The sequence below is a fragment of the Sceloporus undulatus genome, chromosome 3 (genome assembly GCF_019175285.1).
Source record: "Sceloporus undulatus isolate JIND9_A2432 ecotype Alabama chromosome 3, SceUnd_v1.1, whole genome shotgun sequence".
NCBI classification, from domain to species: domain Eukaryota; kingdom Metazoa; phylum Chordata; class Lepidosauria; order Squamata; family Phrynosomatidae; genus Sceloporus; species Sceloporus undulatus.
In genome coordinates, this window is record NC_056524.1 from 86542826 (window position 1) to 86557619 (window position 14794).

General features: G+C 37.7%; 1 protein-coding gene across 3 annotated transcripts in view; it reads left to right on the forward strand.

Annotated features, from left to right (window-relative positions):
* Positions 1–12638, forward strand: part of ADGRG2 (adhesion G protein-coupled receptor G2) — a 97704-nt gene extending 85066 nt beyond the window's left edge. For all 3 annotated transcript variants that reach the window (XM_042460773.1, XM_042460775.1, XM_042460774.1), the window contains exons 24-34: positions 462–605; positions 716–838; positions 2983–3028; positions 3130–3233; positions 3368–3492; positions 3998–4266; positions 5931–6030; positions 6619–6902; positions 8228–8329; positions 9281–9433; positions 11271–12638. In XM_042460773.1, the coding sequence (XP_042316707.1) occupies positions 462–605; positions 716–838; positions 2983–3028; positions 3130–3233; positions 3368–3492; positions 3998–4266; positions 5931–6030; positions 6619–6902; positions 8228–8329; positions 9281–9433; positions 11271–11455 (1635 nt within the window). In that variant the 3' untranslated portion in view covers positions 11456–12638. The remainder of the gene's footprint in view (positions 1–461; positions 606–715; positions 839–2982; positions 3029–3129; positions 3234–3367; positions 3493–3997; positions 4267–5930; positions 6031–6618; positions 6903–8227; positions 8330–9280; positions 9434–11270) is intronic.
* Positions 12639–14794: the final 2156 nt, after the last annotated feature.

The following is a 14794-nucleotide window of genomic DNA, read 5'->3' on the forward strand; positions in this document are numbered from 1 at the left end:
TTTATTCCAAAATGATCCCCAGTGAGTCAATTTTACAACATTGTTGGTCCTGCCAAGGTCATCTTAATCCCAGAAGAGGTCCTCTTTCCAACAGGATGTGATCTGGAATTGACCCCTCTCCCACCATTTTTCAAGAGAGCAAGTGCCTGTTATTCCTTCTATCTCCAAATGAATGGAGAGATTTCTTTATTGACCTGAATAAGTGAGGGTAAGGTCAGGTGGAGTCTTACCAAGAAGTAGACTGCCATACCTTGCAATTGTTTTTCAGCAGGGTACTCAGTCCACTTACAAAGAGGAAAAACTACTTGATATCTTGTAGGTACAACAAGATTTTTGTGGGCACAGTGGCATAAGTGGGTGCTGCACTGGGAAACCCATGATTAGACTATGTGTTATGAAGCATGTACAAAGATCCATGTGATTATTTTATAGGCAAAAGTATTTTCTGTCTGTCTTTCAAGGTTGTTCTTGGAACTCAAGTACCTAGAAACAGTGTTGGAGCCATAAGAGTTCCATCATCAGTGATAACAAATTTGTCTCCTGGAGATAAGCATCAGGCTTCTAGAATTACCTTTAACTTCTTTGAGAAGACAACTCTCTTCCAGGTAATTTCTTAGCATTCAAATATATGCATGAATGTTTTACTTTAGTGTCATTTTTCTAGCAATGATTTTAATATATTAATCTCTCTCTCTCTCTGTTTTTTTTTTTCCAGGATCCTTCACTGAAAAATGTGTCACTGATCAGCCATGTTATATCATCAAGTGTTGCTAACCTCTCAATTACCAACTTGAAGAAAAATGTTACAGTCACCCTGCAAAATGCTGGACCCAGTCAGGTGTGTCTCTGTGTTTGTGCCTCCAAGTTGCCTGTTGTCTTATGACAGCACCATGAATTTCAAAGGGTTTCCTTAGGCAAGCAGATAAAACCCATATATTAAAAAGGTGTTCAGACTAATCAGATACCATTCTATTACTGCTTCATTTGATGTGTTGTTCCTTGCCTCTCTGAATACCTGGAGATTCTTTGTTGTTACTCTGTTTGAGTGTTCTTATTGCGGTGCTATTGATGGTGCAGTGCAAAAGGGAGACCTACAAAAACCACATGCACAAGGCATTTGAGTGCATCCCTGCATTTACTGTGAAAGGGGATTGATGCTTAGGGCATATTCCCAATTCAGAAGTGCTCACAAGACCAGTGTTTTTCAAGTGTTGTGACATGTAAATGCACCTTCCAACTTATCCCAGGTGGAAAAAATGGAGAGGTGACTTAGTGGAGCTTATTTTCTGTTTGACAAATACATTTGGAATACAAAGGAATCTTGTAGCACCTTTGACACTAACTAAGGCCCAAATCAGACAGGCCAAATAGACCGGCATGAGGCAGTGCCAGCGCCATTCACGCTGGGACTGCGGCAACCGTATACACCCAGTCCAATCTGAACTGGGCCATGGGAAAGAGCAGTTTCTTTCCACTCTTTCTTGGCTCAGTTCTTTTTGGATGACACGGACACAGCATGGCTTCTGGCCTCATTCAGGGTGTGTGTCAACTGAACACTACGCCCCAATTGTGGCCAGAATCTGCACTATTTGGCCCGTGCGTTTTGGGCCTAAGAAAAAAGTTGGTAGGATAAGCTTTTGCATGCTATCAATTTGTAAGAAACTGCAGAACTGGAGTTATCCACAAAGTCAAGTCCATTGACAGTGGATTGAACAGAAGCAATGGTTTCTTGGCACATATTATATCACTAGTTATAAAAGGCCTCATGAGGTCTGTCTTGGCCAGCTTATCACACCTCCTTTCTGATTCCCAGCCATAATACAGTATTCCATTCTAATAATTTTCTCCACCATTTATATGGTTATCCACTCACCTGGCTTTAGGCAACATCTTTCCTCCTGACCATTATTAAAACTAAACTTGTCAGCTCATCACCATACTCACAGGTTTTGCACATCTGTTCACACATACAGTCAGCTCATTCTTAGCTATAAAGGTCTGTTCCTAGCAACTTCACTCTATGCATCTGATGAAGTAAACTTAAGTGTACAAAAGCTTATGCTACCAACTCTTTCTCTTGGTCTCAAAGGTGCTGCAAAATCCCTTTGCATACTGATCCAGAGTAACACAACTATGTCTTTGAATTCTATCAATTGGGACTACATGTTCCAAACAGCAAAGTGACATTATTTATACAAGTTTCTGCTGATAGAGGTTTCTTTTGTTGTAAATAAACATTATGTGTGTGTGTCAGTTTCCTCCAGCCCCCAGAGATGGTGGATGTGTAGTCAAAGGTGACTTCTTGGCAGCATTGCTTTTCCATTCCCCTGCCCTGGATAAATAGGGAGGACCTTTGACAAGTTTGATCAGTTCTTAATTTGCTGTTTTTGTTAAGTTTTATATTTACTATTCTTCACCTCTTAGAGATTGTTTTGAATAATAAGTGATTTAGGAATATTTTTACATACATAAAGATAATTTACACAGTTCTGCATAGTTTTGGGATTGCCTATTATTATTCAACAAAGGTTTAGTGCTTGACATTTTAAAATATAGAAAATATACTACATTTTCATATTAAAAAGATATACAGTGGACCCTCTATATCCACAGATTCTCCATCCATGGATTCAATCCACTGCTTGAAAATATTCAAAATAATAATAATAATTCCAAAAGGAAAACCATGATGTTGCCTTTTTATATAAGGGAAATCATGTTACTATGCTGTTGTCTATAATGGGACTTGAGCATCCATGGATTTGGGTATCCACGGGTGGGGGTACGGGGTTCTTGGAACCAAACCCCTGTGGATATAATGGGGTAGACAAGGAGATGGTATGGTGTGTATAACATATAAGGAACAGAATCCGCCATATGCAAGCAGAACATTATAGTTATTTTTAATATTCTTCTCATACAAGAATGTATCAAAGTACTTTGAAGGGTTAATACATTGTTTTATTACTTATCTCAAAATAGGAGAATTCAACTGTCAGATGTGCCTTTTGGGACTTCAGTAAAAATGGTATGTCTGTGCAGCCATGATTTTGTATTTGCACTAATTTTATAGTAGTTCAAAACTGTACCACTTCTATTTTGATAATGGAAGCTTCTGATTTTTGGCAGGTGGGAATGGAGGCTGGGCCTATGATGGGTGCACAGTTAAAGAGAGAAGAACAAATGAAACAGTCTGTAGCTGCAACCACCTCACTAGTTTTGGCGTTTTACTGGTAATACCTGTACTACATGACCAAAAACTGCATACAAATGCTATATTATGTTCTTGTTACTTATACAGAATGCACATTTTTTAAAAAAGGTCCCCCCCCCCAATATTTTAAAATATTTATTTTTTCATTTTCAGGATTTATCTAGAAGTGCCCCTCCATCTCCTATCCAAGTGCTAATTCTAACCTTCATCACATACATAGGCTGTGGCCTTTCCGCCATTTTTCTTTCTGTTACTCTTGTTACATATATTGCGTTTGAGTAAGTACCATCTTAAACAAATTATATTTTGGATGTTCTTTTATGTACACATCATATCCATGCAGAGGTATCACAGCGAAGACTGTAAGGTTATTAGGTATCAACTTGGCCAATGTAAGGCACATGTCACCTAGGATAAAACAAGAAAAGTCACCACATTTAGAATCAAAGTATCTATTATCTTTTATGATTTGGCAGTGTTCTGTTTAAAATGCAAATTTTAATAATATGTAAAATTTTCATATAATTGAAAAAAACACACTTATGCAGATTAGCACCTCAGACATAAAATAGTGTTATTGCTATTTCATCATTAGGTTTCTTCTGTACATGTGATTTTGAACTGCGTTTGAGAATTGGTGCAACTAGTGTCCCAAGTTGCTCTTTGATAAAATAAATACACAATTAAAATTACTTGCATGACGTGTACCATTTCAAAGATAATATTAAATAAATCTGGCAGTTTATAGCATTTCATTTTTTATTTTATTTTTTATTTTTACAGGAAAATCCGAAGAGATTATCCTTCTAAAATCCTTATTCAACTCTGTGTTGCATTACTTTTACTGAACCTAGTGTTTCTTCTGGATTCCTGGATTGCACTATATAATATCCGAGGATTGTGCATTTCAGTTGCTGTGTTTCTTCACTATTTCCTTTTGGTTTCTTTCACCTGGATGGGACTTGAAGCTTTTCACATGTATCTTGCTCTTGTCAAAGTATTCAACACCTATGTCAGGAAATACATCCTAAAGTTCTGCATTGTTGGATGGGGTATGTCTATCTTGTTTGTATTTTTGTTTGGAAAATATATTATCTCTGTAAGTATGAGTTAGAGGATCCCATGAATTTCATAGGGTTTTCTTAAGCAAGGAATACTCTAGAGTAGTTTTGACAGCTCCTTCCTCTGAAATACAGTACCTGGGTTTTTTTTTTTACCTTCAGATATTGTCTAGCCACTTGGAGAGATCATCCACTGAGACATGGGGCTCAGTGTTATCAGTACGCTGATGACACCCAAATTTATTTCTCTATGTCTCCGATTGCTGCAATGACTAAGGATGGCATCTCTCCTCTGGATGTCTGCCTTGGGTTGGTAATGGGCTGGATACTCAACAGTGATCAGCTTAGGCCAAAAGGCACTTTTGGTAAATGCTTGTGTGCGTGTATGCCTGTCAATTTGTGGTGACTTCATAAGATTAGGGATCTGGTGCCTCAGATGCTTAGAACTTAATTATTCCATAGTCCTTCCTTCCCAGCTACATTTTGGCTCAACCTTCCTAACCCTGCTGCTTGGACGAATAGTTTTCAGAGTTACTGCTGAGCCACTAACAGGTGGTCTCAGCTCCAAAATACACACTGTCAAAAATACACAGTTATTGTTAATGACATGCTATCAGAAGGTACAATAGTTCTCATTTGTAGGATTCAAAACACCCGTATCTAGAAATCTATAAGATTGTTGTAATGTAAAGGCCACTCTAATAATGGCCACGTTTGCACAGAAACACTCAGCCAGAATTGCTGAGATAATGCTACACATTATCAGTAATGTGTAGCATATTGTTCAGTTACTTCTGTTTGGCTTTTCCTGCTATCAGGAGTAGCTAAAGTAATCATAAGCTTACCAAAGCTTAAAAGCTTAGTAGTATGTCTTAACCTGGATTCCTGGCTTCACAGTCTTCTTCCAATATCAGCAACAACAACAGTTATTGTTCTTATTCCTCCAATAATGGGACTCAAAGCAGCTAACAACATATTTAAAACAAAAAAATTACAAACTATACAAAAGTATTCATACATGTAGAAATGTAGACATTAAAAATATTAAAATTAATTTTAAAAACTATATACAGTACAAATGTTTAACAGCCAGCCTTTGGTTTGCAGATTCAAGTGTATTAGAGAAAGAGAGGTCAAGAATCTGGATTACTAATGCTAAGTTTTTCCACTCAGATAAGCTTCTGGTTAGTTTAGTTGCTCCTTTTTGCAAGAGGAGCCAAGGAGTAGAAAACAGGGAACATGCTATTTTGCATACAAAATACACAAACCTCTCGGCAAAGTCTCTCTGAGTTCTGGACTGGGGAGAACTCAGAACTCCTTCTCTCCTCCTTTGAATTTTACTTGTACCATTGGGCTTTCATGGCTTCCCCTCACTCCCCATGGCAACCACTACAGCTTTTCCTTACAAAATTATTCTTGAGAGTTGACAGAGCTTTTTTGAATAGCATGGAAAATCACATGGCAATGTGTGTACACTTGTGAAGCAGGGTGGGGAAAACTGTAAGAATTCAGCTTCCCACAAGTTAAAATATTATTCTCTTGCCAATTGCCATGAAACAAGTCTGATCCCAAGCCAGTGTCCCCTGTTGCTTAAATTCTTGTTTGTGCATTTCCAATATTCTTTCCAACCTTTATGATTGCTTTTTATCTTTCAGGGGTACCAGCAGTAGTGATAGCTATTGTATTGGCAATATCTCCAGATAACTATGGACTTGGATCATATGGAAAGTTTCCCAATGGCTCACCTGATGAATTGTAAGTCAAAATTAGGCAGAGATTAAGAATATTAAAATGGTAGTGTATGAATAATTTTTGTTCCTGGAACTGCATTAATAAGCAACAACAGCCCTATGCCTTATGAGTTGTGTGAAATATAACTTTGGGCTCTAAAGTTTAGACAGAAAAAACTGATAGAAGGAAAAGAAGAAACATTATAAAATATGCTTGCATAAAACTAAAAAATAAATTTGGGTAGTACAACAAAATCACTACACTCTTCCTTCCTTCCTTCCTTCCTTCCTTCCTTCCTTCCTAACTTCTATCCTTTTCTGTATGCACCTCAGTATAGTTATGAATGAGGCAGAAAATTAAATGAAAATCTCATTAAGCAAGAAAGTTACTTTTAAATCAGTGATTGCAATTTTTCCTTCGTTACTAAGTGAAAATCACAGTTTGAGGCCATTATTGATTTAAAAGGCGTTTTTGCCACATTGCATGAAGATAATGGTATATAAATAGCAAAATGTGATAGCTTTCTGCATTTCATCCTCAGTCTTTTCATTTCAAAATGTATATAATACTGATTAATATTTTCTTTTCCATTTTTCTTTTCTGCATTTTCAGCTGCTGGATTAACAACAATATTGTCTTTTACATCACTGTGGTGGGATACTTCTGCATGATATTCTTGCTGAATATCAGCATGTTTATAGTAGTGCTGATTCAGCTTTGCCGAATCAAAAAGAAGAAGCAACTTGGTGCCCAGCGGAAAACCAGTATTCAAGATCTCAGGAGTGTTGCTGGCCTTACTTTCTTACTGGGAATTACTTGGGGATTTGCCTTTTTCGCATGGGGTCCTGTAAATCTTGTATTTATGTATCTCTTTGCCATCTTTAACACCTTGCAAGGTATGTAGTGGGCTTTTTCATATGTGGAAAATACTTTGTGTATGTGTGGGTCTCTGTGTGTATTGGTCATAAGATATCAGACACAAAACACAAACACACACACATACAAATATAGCTTTCTGTGTTCCTTTTTCAAACAGTATCTTATATTGATCTTTAATGACCAGAACAGGTTTAACAATATACAGAAGCACTCTAAATCTCAAACAACAAACACATTCAAAGAACCAAGCACTTACTCTAATTCCACGAATTCAACATTTAACACATTTAACATATTTAAATACATTTACGAATGTATATGAAAACATTGCTTCACTGTACTGATATCAGTACTTTATTAGAGTGAATCATTTGTCCACAGAGAAGAACAAAAGCTGACGTATTTTGGTCTCCCATATGTTTGGTCTCCCAAAAGTATTTTGGTCTCCCATATTCAGATCCTATCAGAAAATTCCTTTTATTAAACATGATAAAAGTATGAAGGATACAAAAAAACCTGAGGTGAAACACATGGGAGAGAATCTGAAACATCTCTATATCTATAGTGATATGGACAGTTTTACAATGGGAACACCCCCATCTCTAATGCTGTCCTTTAATTTATGTTGTTCTGTGAATTTTAAAATGTATTAATGTTTCACACAAATATTTCAAAACATGTATACATGCACACATAAAGTACAAAGAAACAAACACACATTTAACTATTACATACCAAATAAGTATGCCTTTTTTAATAAAAATATTATCTACATGATTACATATCTCAATATGATAAATGTCAGTGAAAGATTGGTTGTGTGAAATGGCTGTGAGCTCTCATGCAGTCATAAGCGACTTTTCACCATGTGAATAGGGGATTATCACAGGGAGCCTTACCGTCCCTGAAATGTGGCTAAATCGTCTGTAAAGCCTGTGGGTGTGATAGCCAATCGCAATTGCCTCCCGTGATTACTTGTCATTGAAGCATCCCGTTCGTTTCCCCTCATCAAAGCATTCGTGGAGCAGCCATTTCTCCAATAACAGAAGTTCCCGTTATTGGAGAAATGGCTGTTCTGCAAATGCTTTGATGACGGGAGAGGAGCGAGACACCTCAATAACGATTAAATCACGAGAGGCAAGCGTGATTGGCTATCACTCCACGTGCTTTACGGATGATTTTGCCACGTTTCAGGGATAGTAAGGCTCCCTGTGATAATTGCTTAAGGTTTCCTCACTAAGGACAACTAGCCACAGGTAGGGGAGGGGGAGAAATGATATAGCCGTTTTGTTTAAAACAGAACAGGATAAAACACATCTTAAACTTCTAACATTTTTTTTAGGATTCTTCATTTTTATTTTCTACTGTGTTGCAAAGGAGAACGTTCGGAAACAATGGAGAAGGTATCTGTGTTGCGGGAAATATAGGCTGGCTGAAAATTCTGGTAAATATGAATAGATTGTTATTTAAAATTATGTAGTGTCCAGTGTGGCATAGTGGTTTGAGTGTTGGACTATGACTCTGGACACCAGGGTTCAATTTCCCACTCAGCCGTGAAGCCCACTGGGTGACCTTGGGCAATTCACAGGCTCTCAGCCTCAGGGGAAGGCAATAGCAAACCTGCTCTGAACATATCTTGCCATGAAAACCCCATGATAGGATTCATCTTAGAGTCGCCATAAGTTGGAAATGACTTGAAGGCACACAACAACAACAGCAGCAACACCCAACACAGAGAGCTGGATCCCAAAATGTATTGTTTCTTCAAGGTCCTTAAGTTCAGCCTCTCATTGTGTCTTTCTGTGACCTCGTGTGAAGATATTCCAGAGCCCCCTCTTCAGCTTTTCAGGGGTGAAGGTGGGGAGGAAGGGTCTTAGAATGAATGCTGGCACAAACAGAGTTTTGCTCATATTTTGTGGTCCCATTCAGTTTACATTATTTATTGTCATCAAGTAAATTTTCTGGTAGACACCAAATTCTGATTTTTGTGATTACATTTATGGTTGAAATATGCATTTGGATAAAGTTGCTAACTTTGCATGCAAAAATGACAGAAACCATCCTACAGCTTTTATCAACATGAGTAGTAGTTAGTTGGCCTGGGGGTTTAAAAAAAAATAGATTTAATTAGTAAAGTCAGAAAACCCTAGCATTCCAGGCATGGATAGATGAGGGTTAAATTGAGCTTCGCTGCATAGAGATTATGTAGATTTTCAGTCCGCTATAACTTTAAATTTTAAAATAATAATAAATATTGTGAATTTTGAAAAAGTGGCAAAATTTAGAGTAATAAAATGCCACGTAAAATAAAGTTGTATAAGTACGTAGTAATAAAATTTATTTTTTGCATGGGGCTTTAAAATACAACATTAATTCTGTTCTCTTTGTTCTGTAGACTGGAGTAGAACGGCTACTAATGGTTTAAAAAAGCAGAATGTTAACCAGGGTGTGTCCAGTTCTTCCCATTCCTTACAATCAAATAGTAACTCTACCAATTCCACCTCAATGCTAATGAATAATGATTATTCAGTGCATGCAAATGGGAATGGTACGTATGCTAAAACATTCAATCTTTTGAGCTGTTATTATTATATTTAAAGTGACTATATATAAGAAGTAAAATGGAAAAAAATGGATCAATCAACATATTTATTAAAAGCAGCTCTTTATTTTGTTACATACATTCAAGTACATTTTATCCTAAAAATTCTATCCTGTATACATATCTTTCCCCTCCATTTTATAACAACCCTGCAAGGTAGATTAGGCTGAAATATAGTGATGGGCCTAAGGATACCCTATTTGCTTCATAGATGTGGGATTAAAATCTGGATCTCCCAAATTCTAGCTCAAGTTTCCTATCCCACTATAAAGCACTGGCTATACTGTACTGGCATCATACCTAGAGAGCATAGTAGTCCAATTAAATGTGACCTATTTATTCTGAAGCATTACTTCATGTGGTTTCCTTTTTCACTATATAATAATATATATCAGCACACATCTGTTTAGCTTACTCACCAGAAAAAAGCAAACAGAATAATTCTATATCTTTCCATATGATTTTTCACTATTTGCATGCAAAAGTAAGATTTATTGAAATATTGCTCATTGATTTCTGAGGACTTTTGTCAGGTGTTATATCCATTGTAGGATAGTTGCTGAAGATGGGAAGTTGTTTATGAAACAACCCTCATCTACAAGGGATTTGCTAATGTGGTTAAAATGAACACACCCATATGTGGAACCATTTCTCAGGATGAATATATATGTTGCTTGAGCTGATTCTATGTGATTGTATTCCACATGGTTATTGGTCAGTAGAAATTAGATGTGGAATCATCTTTCTGATTCCATTTCTTGGCATCTACTGTTACCCAAAGAAGAGGTGGGGGGCTTGGGTGTCCCCACCAGCAGTCAGCAATTTTTCAAATGTTGGGAAAATTAGCTTTGTGGAAAGCTTGGGTAAACTTTGTTCACCAATATATACCAGTACAAACTGGGATGACTCTTTGTTCTAGTTAATGAAGAGGGCTTTCACTTAGAAAAATATGCAGAGTGCAAGCACACACGCAAGAGAGCAATCCAAACAAACACAGCGTACAGAGCTAATTGAAATATAGGAAGAGAATAGTGGTGTTTTAAGGGCTGTAGTGGGATTATAATTACCTGTCCAAAGAGAAGACCTTGGAAAGCTGGAGTAGCTCAGACTGGGCCTGAGGGTGACACAGAACATACACAGAGTGTGGGCTGTGTGCACATAGCTTTTGAAACCATATTTATCCCTTTAAACTGGCCCTAGGCAATGGGGTATTAGGCCATGCAGCAAAGGCTGAATGACTTGTCTCAGGAATTAACAATGGTATTCCAGACTGGTTGATGGTTTTAACAAAAACAGTGATTGGATCAGGATGGCCCTGAGATGGGTGGATAGAGAGATTTGGCTGTGATCACAACAGGGAGCAGATAGAGAGAGAGGCAGACTTATTGCTTTTTGTACAGGGAAAAAATCCTTTGTCTCAGGTTTGGAGAGGAAATGCGGATTACTTAGAAAAGCAGGGGAAGAAGCACTTTAGATTTGAGAAATTTGTTTACTTGGGTGTACACATGCCTCGGGGAAACAATCCTCTTTTTCTGGGAACTTAAGCTAGTGTTTCTGGAAGGTCATTGATCTCTCAAAACATGCTATCTTCAGATAGGAGATATCAAAATATGAGGACCCCAAAATATAGCATGGGGGTATGCAGGGGTGCTGAACTCTACCATACAGAAAATATAGTATCTGAATTGGGCCTTTGGTCATATGGTGGGGTTGGGGAGATGATCCTGTGTAGCAGTGACCTACCATGGTGAAGTTCTAACAAACTTCTAAAAAACCATTTCAGGTAATGTGTCTAGTGAAAAGAACGGTGTTTCTTTCAATGTACAGAATGGCGATGTGCGACTTCCTGACTTCTCAGCAAAACAGCTTACATTTCAAGAGAACAATGACACAGGACACAAAAAATCTTGCATTTCATTGCGAAGGACTTCAAAGAGGGGGAGCCTGCACTTCATTGAACCTATGTGACATTTAAAAAATAAAATAAAATATTCCTATTGTTTCACAAAGTGGCATGCAGGTTTATTTTAACTGTTTAATATAATGTGAGAAGACCAAATTGTGAAAAGACTAAAAAAGACATTTAATATACAATAGCAAAGCTTTAAGGCAACATCAGTTTGTCAAATAGTTTGTATTATTCTTTCTTTTAATGTCATTGGTATTAATTGAAAAGGTACTTTGGATATAGCATTATGGTTGGAAAACATGACCAGCATAATTTGAGTTTTAGAAAACCCTTTTACAATTTGAACTTGTGGCTGAAAACTAGGAATAACTCAGAACTTTATGCAGTAATGTTGTATTAACATAGAAAAGCTAAATATTGAAAGTGATACTTAAATTGCCTTTCAAAATAATGTGATGCCTATGTCTTCCTTTTAATAGGACACAGTAACAGACATCATAGTATTGTATATAGTCTAAACAACATCTACCCTCAGTTATCTGATAATTTTATATTTATTTCTTGTAAATTAAATTTAATATTTCTTTGTATAGAAAAAAAATAGTTGTCTGGACTCTTGAAGCTTTATTTTAATTATACGTGTGTACAAAGTTAATTATTCCAGTTAACTTATTGGTGTTTACATAGAACGTTTGCCTTGTATGCAAAATGATATTAAACAGTTCCCCTACACCTTGGGAAGAAGATCAAAATGTAAATATAACTCCTGTCACCAAAGAAGCTCTAACTCCTTGAAGGTTGATTATGTTTATTGTCAACAGTCATGCATTCCATAGCATATGCAAGGCTGAGAAGAAAACAGTCTATCCACTCAGCAGACAGCCATGCACATGAGCTGTCCAGGAATGGAATCAGGATGCAGCGGGGAGATGAAGCATCATTTTGATAATCAAGTATCCACCCATTCGCAGATCTGGCTTTCAGTACATCTGTGTGTGTCAGACTCATTTTATCTACGTACTGCTTGTGTAACATAGAACTGTCTTGTTCATTTCAATACAGTATTTACATTGTACCTCAGTGGCTTTAAAATTACAAACAACCTAGGTAGAAATGTACCTGTTAAATAATGTGAGTTGCTTAATAAGTAAGCATCCACCTAAATTGCTGTTATTGTTAGTTATCATAAGCACCTAATATTACCTAGGTGATGTACAAAGATGAAATCAAACAAGATTTTATTTCTCGTTAAAATAAAATCACGAATCTTAGAGTACATATTCCTCAGGATCATAAATATAAAACACCAGGTTTTCTCCTGCACTACCTTTCAACCCTGGAATCACAGAGTCGGAAGAAACCTCAGGGGCCATCCATTCCAACCTCCTGCCATGCAGGAATACACCATCAAAGCACTCCCAACAGATGGCCATCCAGCCTATTTAAAATCCTCCAAAGAAGGAGACGCTACCTCTCTGAGGGAGTTTGTTCCACTGTCAAACAGCTCTTCACTGTCAGGAAGTTCTTCCTAATGTTTAGATGGAATCTCCTTTCCTGTAGTTTGAATTCATTACTTTGTGTCCTAGTCCCTTGAGCAGCAGAAAACAAACTTTCTCCGACATCCTTTCAAATATTTAAACATGGCTATCTTAACCTCTTCTCCAGACTAAACATACCCAGCTCCCTAAGCTGCTTCTCAAAGGGCGTTGTTCCAGATCTTTCACCATTTTGGTTGCACTCCTCTGGAAACATTCCAGGTTGTCAAAATATCCTTAAAGAAATGGGTGTGCCACAACATTTGTCCTGTATTCAAGACAAGAAGCTCCTGTTAGGACAGAATACAGAGAAATGGGATGGTTTTCAAGGTCAGGCAAAGCTATATTTTGCCACCCTTTCTGTTTAATTTGTATGCTGAGAAAATCATATGAAAAGCAGAACTGGACTCAGAGGAGAGGGTTGTGAAAACTGAAGGAAGGAACATAAACAATCTCAGATATGCAGATGACACCACATTAGCAGAAAATATTCATATGGAAAGATTATTGAAAAAGGGCAAAGGCAAGTTTACAGTTGGACATAAAAAAGCAAAAATTATGAACGCAGATGATATACACAATTTTAAAGTAGACAATGAAGAGATTGAAATGTTCCAAGCTTTTCCATACTTGGGCTCAATCATCAATCAGAATGGAGACTGCAGTCAAGAAATCAGAAGAAGACAAGGACTTGGAAGGGCAGCTCTGAAGAAACTAGACAAGATCCGGAAGTATAAAGCTATATCATTCAATACCAAAGTCAGGATTTTCCATGCTATTGTATTTCCCTTTTCTATGTATGGTTGTGAAAGCTGGACAGTGAAGAAAGCTGATAGGGGAAAAAGTCAACTCATTTGAGATGTGCTGGAGAAGAATTCTGAGAATACCGTGGGCCACTGAAAAGTCCAATGGATGGGTCCCAGAGCAGATCAGACCCAAACTCTCCCTAGAAACAAAAATGACTAAACAGGTTGTCATATTTTGGCCATCCCATGAGAAGAAAGAACTCACTAGAAAAGACTAGAATGCTTGGCAGAGTGGAGGGCAATAGGAAAAGAGGAAGACCACCTCAATCAGAGAAGCCACAGCCATGAGTCTGTAGGAGCTGAGCAGGGCAGTTGAGGATATGGTGACTTGAAAGCCTCTCATAGGTAGAGTCACCATGGATCGAAGTCAACTAGAAGGCAATTAACAACAATGAAGTGTTTTACTGGTGCCCTCTTCGGCACAGTACTGACAAGAATTAGGGAAAGTGCCATTGCCTTTGTCACTGAAAGATCCTCCATCAGTGTCCTCCCTCCAGAGACACATAAAATGATGCTGCTGCCCAGTAGCTGTTTGGTACATTTAGTATCAAACTCAGCAAACGCTTGTCTAAGGTGGTAGACCTCCATCAGCACAACCACTTGACTCCCAGAAGCATGCAACCCACCATGAAAAGGCAGTGACAAGATGGCGAATTGGATGTTATTGTTGTTGTGTACCTTCAAGTCATTTTTGCCTTTGGTAACCCTAAGGATCATGACTCATTTTTGGCAAGATTTGTTCAGAGGGGGTTTGTCGTTGCTGTCCTCTGAAGCTGAGAGAGTGTGACTAGCACAAAGTCACCTGGGAGTAGGATGACCAGATGTCATAAATTGCAAAGGCGGACAAGGCACACCACAAAATGTAGGGCATTCAGGGAAAATGTAGGACATTGCATATTCAAAGCTAAAACATTCATGCTGCTTAGCCATGCTCAAAATGGAAGACATTTTGGCATTCTTCTTGGACAGAAGGTTAAAATGTAGGACATGTCCTGGGAAGAGAGGACATCTGCTCACCCTGCCTGGGGAGGGGGGGGTCCATAGCCAAATGTGGATT